Source organism: Pseudorca crassidens, chromosome 2 (genome assembly GCF_039906515.1).
Source record: "Pseudorca crassidens isolate mPseCra1 chromosome 2, mPseCra1.hap1, whole genome shotgun sequence".
In the NCBI taxonomy this organism is placed as follows: Eukaryota; Metazoa; Chordata; class Mammalia; order Artiodactyla; family Delphinidae; genus Pseudorca; species Pseudorca crassidens.
In genome coordinates, this window is record NC_090297.1 from 76,450,024 (window position 1) to 76,471,040 (window position 21,017).

The 21,017-nt window shown below is 44.1% G+C and overlaps 1 protein-coding gene across 2 annotated transcripts; it reads left to right on the plus strand.

Moving 5' to 3' along the window:
• Nucleotides 1-3,409: 3,409 nt before the first annotated feature.
• LMO4 (LIM domain only 4) lies at nucleotides 3,410-20,646 on the plus strand. 2 transcript variants are annotated; one of them, XM_067726792.1, is made up of 5 exons: nucleotides 3,410-3,837; nucleotides 6,570-6,808; nucleotides 14,166-14,262; nucleotides 14,660-14,815; nucleotides 19,859-20,646. In XM_067726792.1, the coding sequence occupies exons 2-5, from the start codon at nucleotides 6,573-6,575 to the stop codon at nucleotides 19,865-19,867; spliced, it is 498 nt and encodes a 165-aa protein (XP_067582893.1). In that variant the 5' UTR covers nucleotides 3,410-3,837; nucleotides 6,570-6,572; the 3' UTR covers nucleotides 19,868-20,646. The 2 variants fall into 2 exon arrangements, with proteins under 2 accessions (XP_067582893.1, XP_067582895.1); XM_067726794.1 differs by lacking the exon at nucleotides 3,410-3,837 and adding an exon at nucleotides 6,223-6,370.
• Nucleotides 20,647-21,017: the final 371 nt, after the last annotated feature.

Below are 21,017 nucleotides of genomic sequence, written 5' to 3' on the forward strand. Positions count from 1 at the left end.
CTCTACGATGGCAGCAATAATGGTAGGCAGATTTTTTAAAAAATGCCTTTCTGAAAAGACTGCCTTCAAAAACAGTTTTGCATTGACTTTAAAAGGTTAAAGTATATTTTTCTTGAGAAGGAGCTGGGGCACTTTGACGTGGAAGCTGTCATATCAGCATCAAATAATCTGGCCTTTCTCAGGGCACAGAAGGTGACACGGGTCTGTGTGGAACCTCTGGCTGTCCACGGGAGAGTCTCAGAGAACTGTCACTTGGAGAATGGAAAAAATGATTGTGATTTGAGGACTTAAAGGAGAAGAAGGGAAGGTATGGACAAATCATTTTGGGGTGAGTGGGGAGAATGAGGGCTTGATCTAAGATCAATATAGTTCCTGCATTTAATTAGGATTCAAGAAAGAAACGATTTGAGTTTCTCTTTCTTTTCTGAAGCACTGTATTCTTATTTCTCATTGTAGGTGAGTCGTTAAATGATGAGTGTATGACATCAGCTGAGCTTTCTTGAACTGCTGGGCACACTATAACACTATTATTTTGAATTTAGTTAATTTTACTATATACCAGGATTACTTTGAGCACTTTTATATCCGTTTGAAGAACACCTGAATGCAGAACTGCCTTACCCATAATGAACTTGTATTTACACAGTTTTTGCGAGTTTAGCATCAGTGGAAATAAAAGATTAACATTGCTACCTCATTCAAGCTGGCCCTTTCAGACCACAAACATCTCGCTACCCAGATGAGAAAGGCCTGCTAAATGAAAGGAATGCAGAAATAAAGACTACCCAGAGGTGGCGCTGTGGTTAAAGTACACCTGAATTCTGATTACAGTGAATGAATTTATTTCCTACCCCTCTGAAGAGAGACTGTTAGCCATTACTGCTTTTGTGTTTCTATAACCACAGCATCAGCAAATAAAGGTCTCCAGTAACATACTCCCACCCACTCCAGTTTACAGGGACATGTGTAAAGTCCTCACTCCACACACAATCAGAGCCAAAACACTGAAACTACCTCCTAGGCCCCTGCAAGCCTAGAGATCTATACTGACAGTTTTATCTATCCTTCTCTCTTCTTTTCCTTCCACAAAAACTACAATCCTTTGGATAATTACTCAGTGATATCCGATGTCTGATTTATTTTCTAACATTTCGTTTTAAAATAAAGATTTAATTTCGGAGCACATACTTTGGGAAATAACTAAAGTACCACAATTCATTCCAGACCTATGTATTATGTGTTCTATAAGAAAATCATTTTTTAAAGAAGGGAAAAATAAAGACGATTTGGCTTAATTCCTTCATTTGTGGATTAGAAAATGAAGGGCCAGAGCAGGAAATTTACTTATACGTGACAAATCATAACTTAATTGCAGCTCACTAAGATCTTGTGTTATCTCATTTTGATTATTATAAATTATTAACAACTGAAGCTGACCAAGGGAATTATTTGTATTATTATGTGTATTATTTGTTTACGGGGTTCCTTTCCCCTTTTTGTTTAACTGAGTTTTCTTTACCAAACTTCAAGGAACATTACATGTTTTTAAGTTGGCTTTCTTTAATCACACCCATCTGCAGCTGTTTTCTGTACAGAATATTTTAATTATTATTATAGTTATAATGATTTTTTAAAAAGATTTTCATACGAAAAACTTCATATCAAGTTTTTCACAAAGTGACTTGATCATAAAAATGCAATTTTAAGTTCCAATCAATAAAAGTAAGCCATTTAATTTCGAGGTGCTAGAAATATAAAGAAAGGAGTATTCTAACTGGTATTTAAAAATGTCTTCTGCTTGATATTGTAGGCAATGACTATAGTTTCTTTTGCAGCCTTAATGTTGATGGTTTGAAAGACAGAAATCCCCCAAACAGACACTAAAACCATAGATGTTTAACATCTGCATTGTCTAGCCAGATACTTCTGCAGGTTTCTTTCCTCAATCTAGCAGTACTGTGTGTAATACAGTATGAAAACTTGTCCCACAAGGCTGGTTTTACTTAATGATACTCAGCAGAAGGGCTTTGCACTTTCATGATAATTTCCACCAGAAAAATCTCTCTGGAACTTACTAATAATAATCAGACCTAATATTAGCCTCAGATCGGAGATTTATTAAACCTATTTGGCAGAGCAGATAAAGTTGAAGCATCTAGGCTGAGCTGCGGCCCTGGAAAGAGACACTCAGATTACCACCCTAATAGCATTCCTCAAAACTTGATTTATACTAGAAGTAACCTTTCTTACTCTCCAGAGGCTGTGAGATTTTGAATCTTGCAATAACTTCCATCGCTCTGGGGGCTACGAGAAATTTGGCCTCTCATCCTCTACAGTGGGGTGGATACAGGGGCCAGGCTTTTCCCTTGAAGTTTTCCTCAACTTTGAACGTAAGGACTGTGATCTTTCTACCACCAGCAATTGACAAATACCTATGAAATGCCTACTGGGCACTTAGTTTATACTCAGGTTGATGGGGAGAAGCTTCTACCTTGTTAATGAAACTTCCACTAAAGTTCATAAATCTCTAACATCGTGAATTTAAAAAACAAAAACAAAAGAACTCTTCAGAAACCATCTCTTCTGCGTGTGTGTGAAGTCCACCGCCCTGAGATTTCGACCAAGCTTTTCTACCTCAACAGGAAGAGGCCCATTTCTGAGACAGATGTGAAGTAAGTTTCCTAAGGGGCTCCTCTCTGCGCGAGGACGGGCTATCCCCGAGGGGCGAGCGGGCGCGGGTCCCGAAGGGGCCACGTGAGCAGGGAGGGCAGGTGTGGCCCCCGCGCCTCGGCCTGCCATCTCGGGCCATGGGGGGCCGCGCCGGCGGGGTCGGCAGTGCCCGAGGGACTTCTCCCCACCTGATTCGGGCCCTCCCCCGCTTCAGCCTCCGGCGGCTCAGCCGCCTCGCTCTCTCCCCCGCCCCCGGAGTCTCGTTTCAGTCATCCCTTTGTCCTTGCCCGGATTGGCAGGTTTTATTATTCCGCCTGAACAATCCGGCCGCCCAGTGGCTGAGGGTCGCTGACGTCGGCGGCAGAGCCTGGGAGTAGTTGGGATTTTGCTCTGTCAGTAACACATGTGTAAGAGCCGCGGAGGGAGCGAGTGAGCTGGTTTGAGGCCAGCGCCGCCGCCACCGCCGCCTCCAAGCCGGGCAGCAGCAGCTCCGGCAGGGGCGAGGGTCAGGCGCGCGGGACCCCGCCGGCCGCAGCTCCCCGCCTCCTGGGCGCGCCCGCCCCCCGGCCTCCGCGCCGGCCGCCGCCGCTCCCGGGGCTGTTGTGTCTGCGGCCGCTCCCCGGCTGGAGGTGCAGGAAGCTCGGCCGAGCGGCCGTCGCCGCCAGCAGCCCCGAGCGAGCGGGCGGGCGGGCGCACGGGAGGGAGGCAGGCGGAGGAGTAGGAGGGGGAGCGGGAGGAGCGCGGGCGGGGCGGGGGCCTCCGGGCGGGGGAATATACAAAGTGAAGCCACATTGCCAAACTTGCAGCAGCGATTGCAGCAGTTGCTGCCGCTGCGCCGCGCCGCGCGGGCCGAGGGCTCCTGCAGCTGCTCGCGCGGAGCCGGAGGCGGAGAAGAACGACGAGGACCGAGACTGACGCTTCTGCTTCCCGGCGCCTGCCACTTACGCGGGGCCCCCTAACCCAGCCTCAGAGCAGCGCGTTAAAAAAAAGAAAAGAAAAGAAAAGCAGCCCTTAGCCCCCTCCTCCCCTTTCCTGCTTCTGCGAGAACATCCCCCCCTCTCCCTCCACCTCCGCCAGCCAAGGCGCCCCTTCCTTGGAAGCCGAGCGGCTTCGCACGAATTTCGCCGCCGCCGCCTCTCGCAATATTGCAATATAGGGGAAAAGCAGGTAAGGGGACGGCTGGAGAGCCGCGGGCAGGGAGGGGGGGAGAAGGAGGAGGGGGGCGATTTGGGCCGGGGCTGTTTTCTTTGGCTTCCTTCCCTTGACCGTCCCAAATTGCAAGTAAACAATACGTCGGCTTAGATAATGCGCGAGTCCGAAACTACCGAGGCCGGCCTGCGAGCTAGGACGGAGGGCAGCCCCGGGCCGCCAGCTTTGTAGCGGTTCCTGCTTACAAAAGGGTTCTTCTTGGAGACGCGGCTGGTGGGGACCTTGGAGGCGTGTGGGGATATATTCAGTTCCAAAGGGAGAGGCAGGAGGTGCTTTAAGCGTTGAAGTCTGAGAAGTAGTGTGGGGAAAATAGTCACGACCCTACCCCCCGCACCCCACCACTATTTTTGAAACAGTGGCAGAAAGGATCTAAGTGAGCAGGATTCGGTATTGCTGGTTCTTTTAAAAAATTCCTCTTGGCTTATAAGTCTTTTGTTCCAATCCAGGAGAAATCCGGTGAATCACCTAATTAAAATCAAGACATGAATTAAGCATCCATTTTTGTACTACAAATTGTCAGCGCTACGTTTGTCCCTCCCTTGGTCTCCATTAAAAAACACCAGAGACGTTGTTAAAGGGGGGCAGATTTTGCCTCTAGCTGCCAGTTCTGCTTTCTATTTCACAGACTACCTCAGGACCTAAATTGCTTGGCTATGTAATTACTAGAGTATAAGCCTATTTAACTTAAAAGCTTTCTTTTTTTTCCAACTCTAAATGAAACTTGATGAGGGCCCGTCCTTAGTTATCAGGGGAGTCAGTTTCTGGTCAGTCGTCTTGATTCATCTCTTTTAGATTTAATCAGCATTAAGGTATTGCTTGTCCTTAAGAGCTTTAGCTAATGGGGTTACTGGATGCTTTTCTCAGTGTAATGTTTCCTTTTCAAAAAAAAATATACATATATATTTACCTCTCACCAAAGATGGGGGCGGGGAAGAGCTTGGAATCTCCTCCCTCCTCCTCTTTTAAAAAGGAATTCAGAGCGATTAAAACGTTGGGCGGGGGTGGGCAGTTTAAAGACCTAGGGCAGGAAATGCAGATTCATTTGGGTTAGGGCTGAAATTGTAACAAAAAGCAATTCCTCGAGTAAATGCATCAGATAAATCAATTTACATAAAGGTATGATGCATTCGGTTAAATGCAATGCTAATGGGTTTTAGAGTGGTCCTGTTTCCAAAGTCTCAGGGTTTTGTTACAGCTTAATTGGTGCAGTTCTTATTCTGGTTTATTGTGCGGTCACTGGACACACGTTCCGGGACTCTTTCGGAGGAAATGTGTTTAAAATCGGCCTATTTAAGGAACACAAGTCCTTGTTTCGTTCCCTTCCCCTCGTTTTTTTGCAGCAGCCAAGTTGGGCCGGGGACAGGCAAAGTTCGTCCTCTCGCTTCTGAGGTATCAGCTGAATGTCTTGAGCAGATAGCCGGGAGCCTCGGGGGGAGCCCACACTCTCGGCTTACAGAGGACAAAGACAAAACAGGCTGCTTAATTGGCAGTAAATAACTTGATCTTTTTATAGAATAAGTGACTGGAGGAACACTAGGACTTTATTGGACTCAGGATTGGAGGCAACAAATTAATCGGTTTAGGCTAAGCTTTATAAATTGATTCCTATATTAGACCCCAGTTGTTTCTCTCGTGACATTCATTAGAAAGAGTGGGGAATTTTTAAAAGCAGTTTTTGGTGACAGTAGGTCTGGCTCAGATATAACTTGTGCATCCTTTAACAGTGCCTTCTCACATATTATCAGTAACGTACCCCCCACCCTTTTGGAGGAACAAAGCTCTATCATTTAAATTGCTGATCAAGGGCAGATTAGTGAGACCAAAGTGGAGAGTGTTTGTATAGGAAGTTAACAGGCATCCTAAAGTTCAATGATCTATTATTCTTGCCTGTGTCCTGCAAACGCAGAGAAAACACTCATTGATCTTCAAAATGAAATGAGATTTGGAACAATAATAGGAGATGGCGGTCACCACAATGGCATGTGAAAGGTGCTGTTTAAAATAAGAAAAACCAGTTTCGCAACTTTACACACCGCACACCCCCCCCCCCCCGAAGTCCCCTCGCTTCCCCTCCCACCACCACTCTCTCCATCTCCCCTCCGCCCGTTGTTCCCTCCTTCCCTTTCAGAAAGCCGAACTATTTCCAACTTGTGAACTGCAGCTGCACTTCCCCGGGCAGAGCTCGGGAGGGAACGTGGCTCCGGCGGGGGCCGCCTCTCACTCCCCTCGGCTAGCGCTCGGGGCTCAGCGGGGCCCCGGGAGGGGCCGGGCGAGGCGGTGGGTGGGTTTGACCCTCATTTGCTGGAGGCGGGCGGCGGAGGAGGGGGCAGTGGGCGGAGGCGGGGGCCGGGAGGAGGCGCCGCGAGGGGAGGAGCGCGCCGCGGAGCCTCGCTCTCTTGAGTTTTGACAGTACCCGAGCTGAAATTGTCAGCGGCGGCGGGCGCTGGAAAGTTGAGAGGAGCTCGTGGCCCCAGAACAAAGCTTGAGAAAAGTAAACAGGCGGCTGCTGCCGGCAAGCCTCCCTCCTTCCCTCTCCCCCTCATCCTCCTTCCCGCCCTTGCCCTGCTGCTTCCTTCCAGCAACTCTGGGGGCTGGCGGGGGACGGATTCGCTCACTCGCGCGGCGAGTACTAACTTTTGCATCGCCCCTGTTTTGTCTCTCTCTCCCTGTCCCCTTCCCGCCTTCTGCAGACCATGGTGAATCCGGGCAGCAGCTCACAGCCGCCCCCGGTTACGGCCGGCTCCCTCTCCTGGAAGCGGTGCGCAGGCTGCGGAGGCAAGATTGCGGACCGCTTTCTGCTCTATGCCATGGACAGCTACTGGCACAGCCGGTGCCTCAAGTGTTCCTGCTGCCAGGCGCAGCTGGGCGACATCGGCACGTCCTGTTACACCAAGAGCGGCATGATCCTTTGCAGAAATGACTACATTAGGTAAGACTTGGCTGCCTTTCCCCGACATGGGCGGGCAGAGCAATGGCAAGGCCAAAGGTTACCAAGGGTTTTAAAGAAAGGAGCAGGGCATCTCAGAATACAGTGTAGCCTTCACCTCAAAAACCTGGTTGGCCGAAATTTAAGGGGTTAAAGAAGCATGTGTTAATCTTCCAATATTTAGTGGCAAATTAACGGCAAAGGCCACACGAAGTAAAAACTGCGCATCTGGGGGGACTGGGCTGCTAGGTGTGCAAAGGTTGGGACCAGGATCCTCGCGACCAGGATTTCACGTGGTCAGCCACAGTTGGACCCTCCACTAAAAATAAACCTTTCAAGTGGGAGTTAAGCTGCTTTCTTAAAGCAAGGTAGGGACCAACATAGGAACTTGGGAGACAAAAGACTGATTTAAAAATTTAAGTGTGGGTAGTGAGAAATGATATGGTGATGGCTGATTATGATATTTACGTAAGCACCTTTAAACTTTTTTGAGTGGAAAACTGACTCATTCTTTGTGCTCCTTGTGAAAAATGCTGATTGCCCATCGGTTTAAAGACTTGTCATTCTTCTTATAGCAAAGAAACCCGAACAAGAAAAAAAAAAACTTAATGGTAATGTTTCTCTTTATATATTGTTACTTGAAGGCTCGCAATACTCAAGTGTTAGTGTGTGGTTTGTGATGTAGAATTTGTAGTTCAATTGAGGAATGTTCAGATTTTGGGTTTTTTGTTGTTGTCATTTGTATCACTACCCTTGATCCCCAAAAGAGATTTAGGAAAAGAGGCTATAGAATTATACTAATCTTGCATTTTAAAGCAATGTATAGGAACATTCATATGCCCATGTAAGCAGCCTTTTTCCAACAAGTTTCAGTGCAATTAATGGAAAGAATTCAGGAGGTCAGGTGCCTATAGGATCTTTTCAGGTGAACTCAAGCTACTTAAACTCATTAATTTGAAAGGAGGCATTTGAAGGATTACACATTTAATTTGAGTAAATGGTTTGATAGACTGATGCACATGAATGCTTCTAGGAGGTGTTCTGTTTCAACATCCAGTAATTAAAAAAAAAAAAAAAAACAAACCCACACGCACACGGTTGATACTAGACAACCACTCACTTTTAAGAAATGCATTCTATTAAAATTTGTGCCCTAAACCATTTTCTTTATAGAGATTAGAAAATTTTTGCCCTTTCTTCAATGAGGGTGAATCAATAGATGAGGTATTTTGTTCAAAGTTTAGCTCCATTGTGATTCCCTGACTCTGCATCTAAAACTGCAGAAGATCCCAGTGCAGTTTGGAGCTGAGTATGGGTATGTTTACCCCAGCAATATCATTAGTGTAAATGATGGAATAAGATGATATTTGGTTATTCCAGTAATGCAACCTATGTCCTCTTTGCTGGCCTCCTCAATCAGCCAAGTAAAAGAAATACAGGAAGGGAGAGGGCTTTTATTTTTAAATTAAGGTGGCAGCATTAATTTCACGAAGTGTTCTTTTAGAAGTAAACGTTGGAAAATCAGCAGCAGCGTGGGTATAATGCTTTCTGGTCCTCCTTCCAAGCAATGCCATGAGCTCTGACAGTACTGTAATTAGAGAGCAAAACTGGTAAGAAGGAGGGTGGTTTAAAGGGGAAAAATTGACAGTGCTGTTCAGAAGCAGTGAATGGTACAGATTCATCTCTTTTCCAAGTGCCTTCAGAAGACCTTCGCTTCTGATTACCACTAATTAAAAAGAAGATGGGTCCACTTGCATTCCCTCAGGACAAGTTTAGGCAAGTGGCTTCCTGGGAATCACTTCCATTCCTTTTCCTATTCTTGGGAACAAATATAAATTCCCATTTGGTGTTTTTCTGTTGGCTTAATGGAGCAATGGAGGATGTGTGCCCAGCCCCAAGACTTAATTAACTGGGTCCATATTCTCCCTTTCTTTCTTTTTTCCTGACTTTGAAAACTGGAACCACGCTTGCTGTTGAACTGGAGGCTACCCTGAGGACCTTAGATTTGTTCGGGAGAGCGGAGTTCTAGCTCAGTACCCAATTGATCCTTTCCTCACACTGCTCAGGGCTCAGCAGCAGACACCCCCCTCTCACCCACCAAGTTTAAGGGATCTCCTAAGTCTTTCTTCAGTGTTCCTTCTGCCCACCAAGATGCCGAAAGTGTGGGAAGGTGGGGAGGCTGCGCGTTCCCTTTCCTTTCAGCCACTCCCTCCTCAGTCTCCCCTCAGTCCACTTGTTGGAGGAGCTTTCAATTCTGCAGGGACGGCCGCTGAGGAGCGGGACTAATCCGCTCGCCGGCCGCCAGGTGAAGGGGACCCTTTGGCTCTTCGGCCCCAGCTGGGACCACAGAGCGATTTATTAAGGGGCTTTTAAACTGTCTGACTTTGAGGTTGTGGCTTTTTGAAAACCAGCAAGATCTGGCTAAAAAGCTTTGGGAGAGCTGGGAGGGGCCCGGAGGGGAGGGGGTTGTGGGGGCGGGGAGGGGTGGGTGGTGCTGCTTTTCCCCAGCCCCTTCCCCCTGCGCGACCAAGTGTCGTTTGGGCAGAGCTGGGCTTCTGCCTCTCCTCCCTCCAAGATTTCAGATAAAGCGGCTGCTTGCTGCAGCGAATCCGCACAATTAAAAGCTTTAATTAGTGGCTCCTCCATTTTCTTAGTTTTGATGGGCTTTATCTAATGAGATCTGGTCTCTGGCTTAGATCTGCTCCGAATGACGTGTCCGCAATGAATGAGAGCTGCGTTGCAAACAAAACATTTAATTAACAAAATTGGCCTCTAAGAGAGGGAGGGATAGACAAGGGGGGAGGGGAGAGGAAAGGGAGGGTGGATCTTAAAGGGGCCAACGCCGGCCTGGCCCCGCCACCTAGCAAAATTACAAAAGTCGTTGAACCTTGGAAGCGCGTCCTCCCCCTTCCCCCCGGGTTCCCGACCCCCCAGCTCAATCCCAGCGCCACCAAGTAGCTTCAGAAACTCCGATTCTCTTTCTTCGAGTCCTCCTTCATCCACCCCCACCGCGGGCCAGAAGACTGGCGCGGAAAGTGCAGCAAGAGGAGGAAGTTCGGAGATCGACGGGTGGGGCTCCAGGTCCGGGGAGGCGAGGCTACGCGCCGGAAGCTCGGGTGGTGGTTCTCGGCGTGCCGGGTCTCGCTCGCTTGCTCGCTCGCTCGCTCGCTCGGCCGGGCGGGGGCCGGGCTGGGGGCTGACGGCGCCTGAGGCCGCAGTTCAGGCGCCCAGCCGGCCGGCAGCCTCGGGCCCGCGAGGGGGCGAGCGCAGGGCGGGAGCCGGACGAGCGGGTAGCGCTTTCTCTCCCCGGGCTCCGCTCGGGAGGTTCACGTGGCGCCCGCAGCCGCAGTGAGCGCCGCGCAGCTGGGGGTGGGGGCCCGGGGCGGGGGGATTGGTGGTGGTTGGTGGTGGAGGGTGCGTTTCGGGAGCGGGTAGCGTTAGGAACGGAGGCGCCGCCAGACAGCGAGTTCATTTCCCTGGTAATCAACAGCAAGCTGCTATATTCAGAGAATGCTGTCCCTTTAATTGAACAGGCTAGGTAATTAAATGGCACTTTTCCAATAGGACGTGCTAGGTAAATCTAATAGTTGGTTATTTAATATCACTTTGAAGTCTGCCCACTCAAGCACAATGACAGCACAGGAGCATGTGAACTATTAGCTAGGAGAAAAAAAAAAAAACCCTAGGATCTCAAAAATTAATTAAATCGCATGCAATTTAGGGGGAACGTTTATCTTGATTTGTCATAACAGAATTAATTCAAGGCCTCCAATTCACTTGGGGGCAGATCTGTTACTCTGAATTAACCAAGCGTAATTTGGCTGATTTTTTTTTTTCTCCCTCCCCTCTCTAACGCATCAGTTGCGATTATTCACAGCCCCCCTCTTAAGTATCAATAGCTTCTGGTGCTTTTAAGGTGCTTGGTCTCTAGTTATTCCGAAGTACTTTTAATGGACTTGGCTCCAGGCATAATTTCTGGGTTGCATTTTCTTTGTTACATTTAATATAGCCGGTGCAGAATTTAGATTAAATATAGGAACCTGCTGGAAAACCAATTGCTTCTGGATCGGTAGCTGTGGATGTGCATTTTTCTCCTCAGATAGGTTGCTGATATTTACTTGTAGGTACAAATGTATACCTTTCAGCCACACTCTTAGAAACCTACCTCTCCTTGCCTGAAAGCGGTTTAGAAAACAGCCAGGTAATGCTCCGTATCGTGTGTATTTTGCTTGAAGTAACCAGTTGCAAGTAGGCTCACCTATTGGTCGTTGAAGTTAGGGAAAGATGCTAAGTATTATTACTGAACTAAAAATACAACTTGCTCTCCATCTCTGTCAGCAAGGAGAGTTGGAGCTGGCAAACAGTACTAGCACTACATGGTACTTTTCATAGGAGCAGAGCACCTCTAAAGTGTAGAGGTTTGGTGGGATTTCTTTCCTTCTTTTCCCTTTTCCCCATGTAAGTAACCTCTTGATGTTTGTGATTGATTGCATTGCCCAAATGCTGAAATATTAACGACCTTCTTGGACTGAGGACCCAAAGAAAGGAAACTGAAACCGATTCTGTCATCACAATTAAAGACTCCCCTGGTTTTAATTAGCCTGACCTGGGGTATATCTCCCCGTTGCTTGAGTTAAAGAGAAAAGAGCCCATTATAGTCCAGTCTGAGACGATAGCTACTTAATTGAGCACCTAAAGCCTCAAGCCTTTTAAATCAAACACTGTCCTGGACAGTCCCCCTGGTTAGATAATTAACTCTCCAGTGCACAGAAACGTTGTTAAAACACACACACACACACACACACACACACACACACAACTTTTCAGAAAAAAGGGTGGAATTCTAATGGTAGCCTTCCTCTCTGGTAAAAGGGATTCAAATGTGTTTAGACATGTAAGTTTTCTGCTCTGAGGCAGCCTTAAAGCTGTAGGCACGGAAAGATATTAAACTCCATTAATAATGTTGTTCAATAGCACATCAGTCCTGGGTAGATCTTGGTCATTTTCAAACTTTGTAACTGTAATTTCTGACACTTTAGGAATCCCGTGATTTTGTGGCTGATTGTTCCCTGAAAGGTTGTGAAAGTGGTGCTGGAGAAAATGAGATGTATGAAAAGCTTTTGGATTCCATACAACTGCCCTTAGACATTGAAGACATACAGCTGACTTTACTCAGGGTGAATTTTTAAATAAATGAACACTTAGGTTGGGTAATCAGATTGGTACTGTGAAAGGGTATTTTTGAGATGGAGTGTCACTGTGTACCTGTTGGTAGTGGCAGCCATAATTATAGACTCCTAGCCATTAAAATACTTCTGGGTTGCTGTAAGAGGATATTTGGTCCTTAGCTCAGGTAGGATTCTGTTCCCTACCCCCTTAATCTACACCGCCCCCCTTTTATCCTCAGCATGTTTTTGGCTACATCGACAGGTTTTTAATTTTATTCTTACCTGAAGTGTTTGAGTTGGTACCCCTTTTGGGGATTGAAATAGCCCTGCTGTTGACTGGAAACTCCCCCTGGCAATGCTAATTCTCTGGCCACCTCACCCTTCTGAGAACCCTCTCGTGGCAGCAGTGACAACCCACACTCGCAGGATGCTGTGGGTGAGACTCCGGGAGGCTTCATCGATGCTCCTGAAATGGTCCAGTGTTAGGAAATGGCAGGCCAGCGGCCCCTGAGCTCCCACACGGTGCGGTCCTGCAGCTAGAGGTCCTGACAGTGTATTATTTCAGCTTTCTCTCTGTAACTGTTCTGATTCTGTAAGAACGTGTCAATGTGTTGTTGATCTCAGACTAATTAGTTTTGAAATGGAGTTTTGATTGAACTCTTCAAATCGATGCTGCTGCAAAATTTGTTTCTTGGGCTTCCTATTAAAAGCCATCTTAAGGGGCAGTTTTACTACTCTCCCTGTCGTTCAGTCGATACATTTAATAACAACTTACAGGCTATTTTCAATAAAGTGGCGACAGCAAATTAGTAGTTTGAACATGACAAGCCTCTTCTGCAAGACCAGATTCTGAAAACTCAAAGCAATTATTTTTATATGGAGGCATGCCACAATCATTCAGATTACGGGGTGTTCTATAGGAGGCTGTCTCATGGTTTGACACAAACTGCATTTTATGACTTTCTTTGGACAAGGAAGAAATGCAAGTATTAATATGTATTATGACACCGATATGTTAGTTTGTAAGTCCTATTACTTTGTTTTTCATTGTTGAAAAGTGCCTCTCTGACCCTGCTTACTTGTTCCGATACCACCTTTCAATGTGAAATCATTTTGGTCTGTTTAATAAATATTTGTGGATATTAAAGAGGGAAGCCCAAAAGCAAATAAAGCTTCCCAGTTTGAGTCGACGGATTTCATAAAAGCCAAAGTTCAGTGTTCGTTAAAATATTTTGTCACGCCTGTGGAAGGATGTAAGGAATTATGTATATCTTTTTCTTCAGTACACCGCACTTCCTTGAGCTTTCCCCTCCTCTGCAGACTTCTTCTTCTCCCCCTCCTCCCCCCATGGCAGATGTTGTGGTCTCATTTGATTGCATAGGAAAACTGCAGTGATACAGCAAACACCCAGAGAGATATGATGACAAATGGGTCCAGATCCCGGTAAATTACTTTCTGCTCAAATCGAAATTTCATTCAGTTTGTTGCTAGCAGAGATGAAGTAATCTAAATTGTGGACTCAGGAGCAGATAGAGGGAAGTTGGAGCAAGCATTTCATTATCAAGAGAGAGAGAAGGTTAGGATGAAAGAGATGAGCAGAGGCAAATCTTAAGTGTTGACACCATGATTGAAAAGGTTAACCCATACACATTATATATCAACCTGGATAGCAGAGAGTTTCTAATGGAAAGTCTGCACTGATGGAGGTTTACGGGAGTTTCAATACACTGAGCATGATGTCTTCTTAGATATACAATCAAATCCTCTTAACCCTTTTGATGACTCATATCTCAAGATATGATTAAAGTACAAAAGAGTTCTTCACATAATTTCAAGGACACAATACATTTAAACTTCAGGCATGAATTGTATCTTTTTTTTTATGATGAACTCAGTAATCTGATAAAATATGTGTAGAACAGAATTGTTTCATATTTGCTAGAGGTGTAAGTCAATATTTTGTTGAAACCCAGGGCACCCTCTTCCTCTGCAGTAGGGAGAAGTTAGCTGTGACCACCCCCCCCAAAAGGATTTTTCCCAGATTATGTAAATCACTCATAAAATTTGAGGCCGGAGCCTAAGCATTCAGTCTCTGTCAAATGCATTCCAAAGGGAGGGCCAGAGGCTGGGGATTTCTTTCTCTTTCCTTGGTTTGGGATTATTCATTGGTGTCCCCGTCATCTTTGTTTCAGGTTATTTGGGAATAGCGGTGCTTGCAGCGCTTGTGGACAGTCTATTCCTGCGAGCGAACTCGTCATGAGGGCCCAAGGCAATGTGTATCATCTGAAGGTAGCATCTGCTCCTCCTCTGTTTTTTAAAAGAACCATAACTTTCCTACATGGAGACAAAGCATGTCTCCTTAGTAGAAACCCTGTTTTCTCAAGCCGCAAACATGGAAGGAATCCACTGAAATTGTTATGTGGCAGTGATGATTACACATCCACCCACGCCACTTCCCCCATGCCACAGAAGCACGCACCTGTTTGTCGCTTTTCCCCTTTAGCTTGATCCAGTGTCTTGCATTTTGGCTTACTCTTTTCCAGAATCATGTTGAAGGAAAGAAAACACTAAGCCATAAGTGGCTCTCTGTACTTGACAGATACCTGCTTAAAAACAGTTTATAAACTTGTGACCAAGAAAGACTTAATTTGTACTTGTTTTCAGTGGATTTGCTTTTTCCTTTCAGTGTTTTACATGCTCTACCTGCCGGAATCGCCTGGTCCCAGGAGATCGGTTTCACTACATCAATGGCAGTTTATTTTGTGAACATGATAGACCTACAGCTCTCATCAATGGCCATTTGAATTCACTTCAGAGCAATCCACTACTGCCAGACCAGAAGGTGAATACCTAGTTGGAAGGTTCAACCTCTTCGTCTAGTGAGGGAGTTTTCCTAGGTGGTTGTGTTTTTGCGTGCCCTTTTAAAGAAATGTAGACTACTCATACATACACGGTTCAGAAATAGAGGAATTGATGGGTTAAATCATGAATCTTTTGTGGTGAAAAAAATCCTAACTTAATTATAGCTGTAGCTTTACCAATGTTGAACACATTATCACATGCAGAGTCAGGCAGAATGTAAAACTTGCCTACGACCAGTTGTTTATCCCACTTGACAATTTTGAAATTCAGAAATACGATGTGACTAGGTTATTGTCGGGGCGGGGGGAATTAGAACATTTTTGGTAGGAAGGGGGAATAAATGTCTTTGTCATGAAAGAATGATTTCTGCATTAGTAATAGCAATCTGGACACCTGCCTTCCTAACCCAATTTACGGTGCTTTGAATCTTAGAAGAGCAGTTTTACAAAACATTCTGGAATTCCAAAGGAGAGCATTTTTGTTGATTGGTAGTCCCATAATGTTTGAGTAAGTTACAACTTTTTTTTAAAAGTTCTAGCTCTTGCTGATCATTAAAGATTAAATGTCTTGATTCTCGATCCACAACTGGAAAGTTTTTGGACCAGAGTTAGAAACGAGGAAATTATACAAATGTACGAATCATGTTATTAGAGGGCACTCCAGAGGGAAAATGGGTGATCAACAGTTGTCCAGCACCTGCAGTACTGTATAGTTTCAGATCTATTTTAATCTCCTTAGTAAGTCCTATAGCTATGCAAGTGAGTGCATTTTGATAACTGCTGTGCCTAATTTGTAACAATTACTGTCAACCTTCAGTTAAGAGACTGTTCATTCCACACTGGCCCAGAAAAGAGTGAAATGTATGACTCGTGCACATAATTTTATTCACATCATATTTCATACTGATTATGTATTGATGACATTGATTCATTTACTCTTTACAGCACCACTTGCATGGATATTAAATCTTATTGACCACAGATGAATTTTAATTTCAGATTGGTGATAGATTTTTCCATCAGCTCTGATAGTATGTTTGACTTTTTCATCATTAACCCAGGCAATCACACAGCACTGAGTTATTGCATTGAAACAAAAAGTGCACACTTCACTTGGTAATTCTTTATGGATTTACAATAGGAACTTCATTAATGTCTGTTGTAGGGATCACAAAAAACAACATTTATCTGCAAATAGGAATTTAGCGAGCTTCAAAAATCTCAGGAAAAAATATTAGGCTTCTTTGTCTTCCGTAATGCATTTTCTTAATGCTGTGTACAGGGAAAATGACTAATATTTGAAAAATTTTAAATTATACTGCCATATTTTAATGCTTATTTTTATCATTTTCCCTTACTCAAGTTTATGGAATGATTTTAAATGTATTTTCCATTGCTTTATTAGGTAAAGGTTAATTGCATCAAAATGTGTACAGTTTTCCTTATTTACTAATATGGGAACTGCATAGAATACTATTTTAAGAACGGAAATCTAATTTTTTATTGCAAATTAATCAGTCACCATTGATGAGCCAGTTCAGGCTTCTTTAAGGAGTGCCAATACATATAAATACTTACAGACCTTCGTGGTTTCAGTTGTAATTAAGTGAATCTATAGGGCTGAGTTGAGGACAATGAATGGGTAACAAATATTTTGAGATACCCATTTCATGTAGAAGCAAAGCCATTTGTAGTTATACTTGGTAGCCAAAAAAAAGTACAAGAATAAAATCCACCCCCCCAAGGTAAAAGCTTAGTTTCTCTACAAATGATATCTTAAGTTTGTTGCTGCTTTTATACCATTTCTTTCCCTGACTTAGCAAGGCATAAAAAATGATACAGCTCACCAACGTGCATGGTGAGAATTGAAGGATGTAGAGATAAGATGGAAAATGTAGCCAGACTGAATACAGGCCATAGCAGTGTTAGCCAGGGACTAAGTACACAGACACGTAATAAGTACGAGCAGCGTCTCACAGTACCATCTTACTGAGTATAAGATGATGTAAAGGGCTTCCCTGGTGGCACAGTGGTTGAGAGTCCGCCTGCCGATGCAGGGGATACGGGTTCGTGCCCCGGTCCGGGAAGATCCCACATGCCGCGGAGCGGCTGGGCCCGTGAGCCACGGCCGCTGAGCCTGCGCGTCCAGAGCCTGTGCTCCGCAACGGGAGAGGCTACAACAGTGAGAGGCCCGCGTACCAGAAAAAAAAAAAAAAGATGATGTAAATTGGGAGGTGTTAGGGAGGAAAATTTGAGCAAAGTCTGGTTTACGTGTTTACGAGATTGCAAGTATTGTGCCTTTCATATAAGTCCATACCTTTTGCAGGGTGGGAGAGGTAGGGCGTTCATTTTGGAACACAGAATATATGAGGCAGTGAAAAAGAGCCTACCGGCGTGTATTTTAATGTTGGAAGCCTTTTAAAAGGAGACAGGTGGCCTTCAAAAATGAATAGTTCTTAAAAGGAATAAGGAAATATAACTTAAGGATGTGTTCTTGTCAGACGTTGGTGAGAAGCTGTGTTTTGGGGGTGATGTTAATTAAGAACATATCCCCGTTGGCCTAAATGTCTTACATTTTTGCCCTTGGTGCTCAGCTCACCATGAGCACAGTCAATTTACAAGGTAGTTTTTGTAAATAAACGTTTGGGGTAAGCTGAATGTGGTCCAGAGAGATATTAATGAGAGGGCAAGGGGGAAGAAGTAATGAAAACATACTTCCTGGTGGAATCATAAACTGCTTTTTGGACCTGAAGAATGCTTTAAAATGATTTTCCCCAAACCCTGCGGCGTTTCTTTTCTGGAGGAGATGAGATGGGGAGAAATGACAAATAGCTCCATTTTATTATTTTATTCTCTCTCATTCTCTATATTTTTGGTGGGGAAAATTGGACATTAATTTTGGCCATTTTCCTTCTGTTCACGGAACCAATTACGTTTTTAGCGCATGATGCATAATAAATATACCCAAACATCCTCTGGCTGAAAAGTAATGAGTTGATTATTTGTACATCCGTTCTTTAAAGGCAGCTAAAATTGTATGGAAAGTATAGGCCCCCATCATCTGGCCCCTTTCAACTTTTATCCTCCTGAAATTTGTTCTCAGCGTCTGGGATGTATAGTTTAGTTGTTGTTCTGCACCATTGGCTTTTGTATGTTCTGAGAAAAAAAAATCTTAAGCTCTTAAATCATACAGTCCCTCTGACTGAAATCTCAGACCACTCTTGTTCTAGGATCTACAAAATGTTATAGCCTATATTGTCTGAAGGAGACTTGGCTCCCCTCAGGAGAATACTGCCTTGTAGAGAGAGAGTTATGTAAATAGAATCAAGAATTGTGGGGTTTTTTGGGGAGGGGTTGGTACATTTTTTGCCTGCTCTGGAATTCTTTCTTCCACTCAGGAGTGATGGTTTCATCTAGAATAATCTGTGCTTTTCAGTAAAATAAGAGATCACATCTCTTTGGTCAGAAGAAAATTTAGCGAGGGTTCTAGTTTACATACCCCTTCGCAGTTCCCCCCCACCCCGCCCCGTACTTACATAATTGACGTTGTGTGTGTGTGTCCATCGTAGAGGACATTTGTTGCTCATTTATTAAATATGCTCGCTGGCTGCTGCCGCATCTTTGTTCTGGACAGACAAATTACCTTTCTCACACTGAGCCTCCACTCTGGGGATTAAGCCTCTACCACTTTAATTAGCTTGGAAGTAGGGGGTTGCAGCTCCTAATAGACTTCAGGCTTTTAGTAAGTTAGGGAAAGGGTGAAATGAGAACTTCCTGGGAAGCTCACAATGTCATTAAAAAACCATAAAAAACTAATATCTATTATTTCATTTTGGTAATTGCAAACAGCTTGTATTGGACAACTGGATTATCAATTCTAACTTAGATATTAAAGTTAGACTTCCATTGAACTACATTCTTTAATTGAGCACAAGTCATTAACACATTACATATGTTTGATTCATATATTTACAATATTCATGTAATATTAAGTGGCATGGTAGGAAATACTAAGGGAAAAGAAGTATCAATATTTTTTTGTGTGTGTGTGTATACACACATGCATATACACACATACCTATAAGCAGAGAAGGACATGGGTGCATAGACATCATATGGGGATATTAGAATAATCATGTTAACTGCCAGTATTCGTTTAGCTTTTTTATTAAGTGCCAGGCGCTGTTGAATGCGCTCCCTATATATTATGTAATCCTTATAACACCCTTATTATCCCCACTTTTTAAATTATTACTATTTTTTTAAATGAAAGCTTCTTTCTTTATTTATTTATGGCTGTGTTGGGTCTTCGTTTCTGTGCGAGGGCTTTCTCTAATTGTGGCGAGCGGGGGCCACTCTTCATCGCGGTGCGCGGGCCTCTCACCGTCGCGGCCTCTCTTGTTGCGGAGCACAGGCTCCAGACGCGCAGGCTCAGTAGCTGTGGCTCACGGGCCTAGTTGCTCCGCGGCATGTGGGATCTTCCCAGGCCAGGGCTCGAACCTGTGTCCCCTGCATTGGCAGGCAGATTCTCAACCACTACGCCACCAGGGAATCCCTCCCCACTTTTAGGATGAGGAAACCAAGACACAGACAGTTAAGTAACTTGCCAAAGTTTACACAGTTGAGAATATTAACGCAAAACTTCCTGGGGAGGAGGAACTTGGCTCTGATGTGCCTTTAAGATCCTAGTTCGAGGCAAGATGTTACAATTCATTCCTTGCAGGAAGAAACTTGCTTTTAACAGAGTTCAGCAATTCATTGTAGAAGTTTACACCAGAAACTTTCTGGAAGTCCATTTATCGTCTCATTTTGTCCGCTAGTAACAGTGCAGAAGATGTTATGCTTTAGTTCTCCACTGCCAGAGTAAGTAGCGTAGAAAGCCTCTAACAAGTCACAGTTGGAAAGTAATCTATTAATAGAAGAAGATTAGTGAATGTAGGGAAGACAAAAGCAGCCATATTTGAGTTTTCATATCTCTCCAAGTTTAGCATTGTAGCTAAGATGCCCGTTTTTATGTCTTGCAGGTCTGCTAAAAGGTCAGAGTAATGCAGAATGCGTGCCTTCATCTCAGATCTTGTTCATCACAGGTGGATCCCATGTGTCTTCAGTAGACAAGTCACCTTTGTAGCTAGCACCAGTGCCAGCTCCATGCCATTGCACCTTCTTTAGTCTTGATTGCCCTTCTTGCATTTATTGGTGTATTAAAATGACTGAATATGAACATTAAGGACTCCATGAACCTGGGCTAATGGGAGACTGTAGAGAAAATGAAAAAAGATCCACCGGACAACATCTTTGGGGGGAGGGAGCTTGGGAGGAGGGAAATGACTAATGAAGCTAATTAAAAGAAGCATTCAAATCTGCTTTCTACCCTCATTAACAATTAGCAGGGCACTGGCCAGAGTTTGTACCCTGTGTTTTTACCTTAACAACATTCTATTTGCTCTTTGTATATTTAAGTGTTGTAAGGAAATGTGTTTCAATCAAAACTGAACATGAGATAAAGGAAAGAGATGTGGCTTTTGTGATATTCTATCACAAACACTTTTATTGTATCTCTGTAAAATACAATGTATGTATGCATGTAAGTGTTTTCGTCCTAATGTTGCTACTCCCATGGCAAAGAAAAAAAAAAGAATGAAAAAAAGAAAAAAAATTGGAAAAAAAGTCAGGCTCATAGAAGCTACTGTGTAGAAATCCCCCCCTACTTCTAATTTGCTGAATGAAGAAAAAAATCTTTTATTTGTGATATTTTCAGAGACATTTGCTCTAGTATGGTGTATTTAAATAATAAAAACTTAAAAGAAAAATATTCGATGGAGTTTGGGTTTAAAAACTGCTTTTTCTTTTCTGTGTTTTGGAAAATTTTATTTTATTTTTTTGTTCCGTACCAAGTTCACTTTAAATCTTCGGGGGTCGAGGGAAGCAGTGGGTATATTTATTTAGCTCTGAGCCAATAAGGTGTTCTTCAGATTACTTAACTATGCCATTTTTGGCAGGAGTACGAAGCCATGTCTCTAACGGAGTCCGTTCTGTAAATTCATAATATTCTGTTAACAGCATGTCATTACACTTCTGCTGTATCACAGTGAATCTTTTGTGTTTATATATATACGTTTGATTCTTCAGCTATTTCGTTTATTCTTTTTTCTCAGTAGGAAAGCCTTGGGTATTGATGGAAAG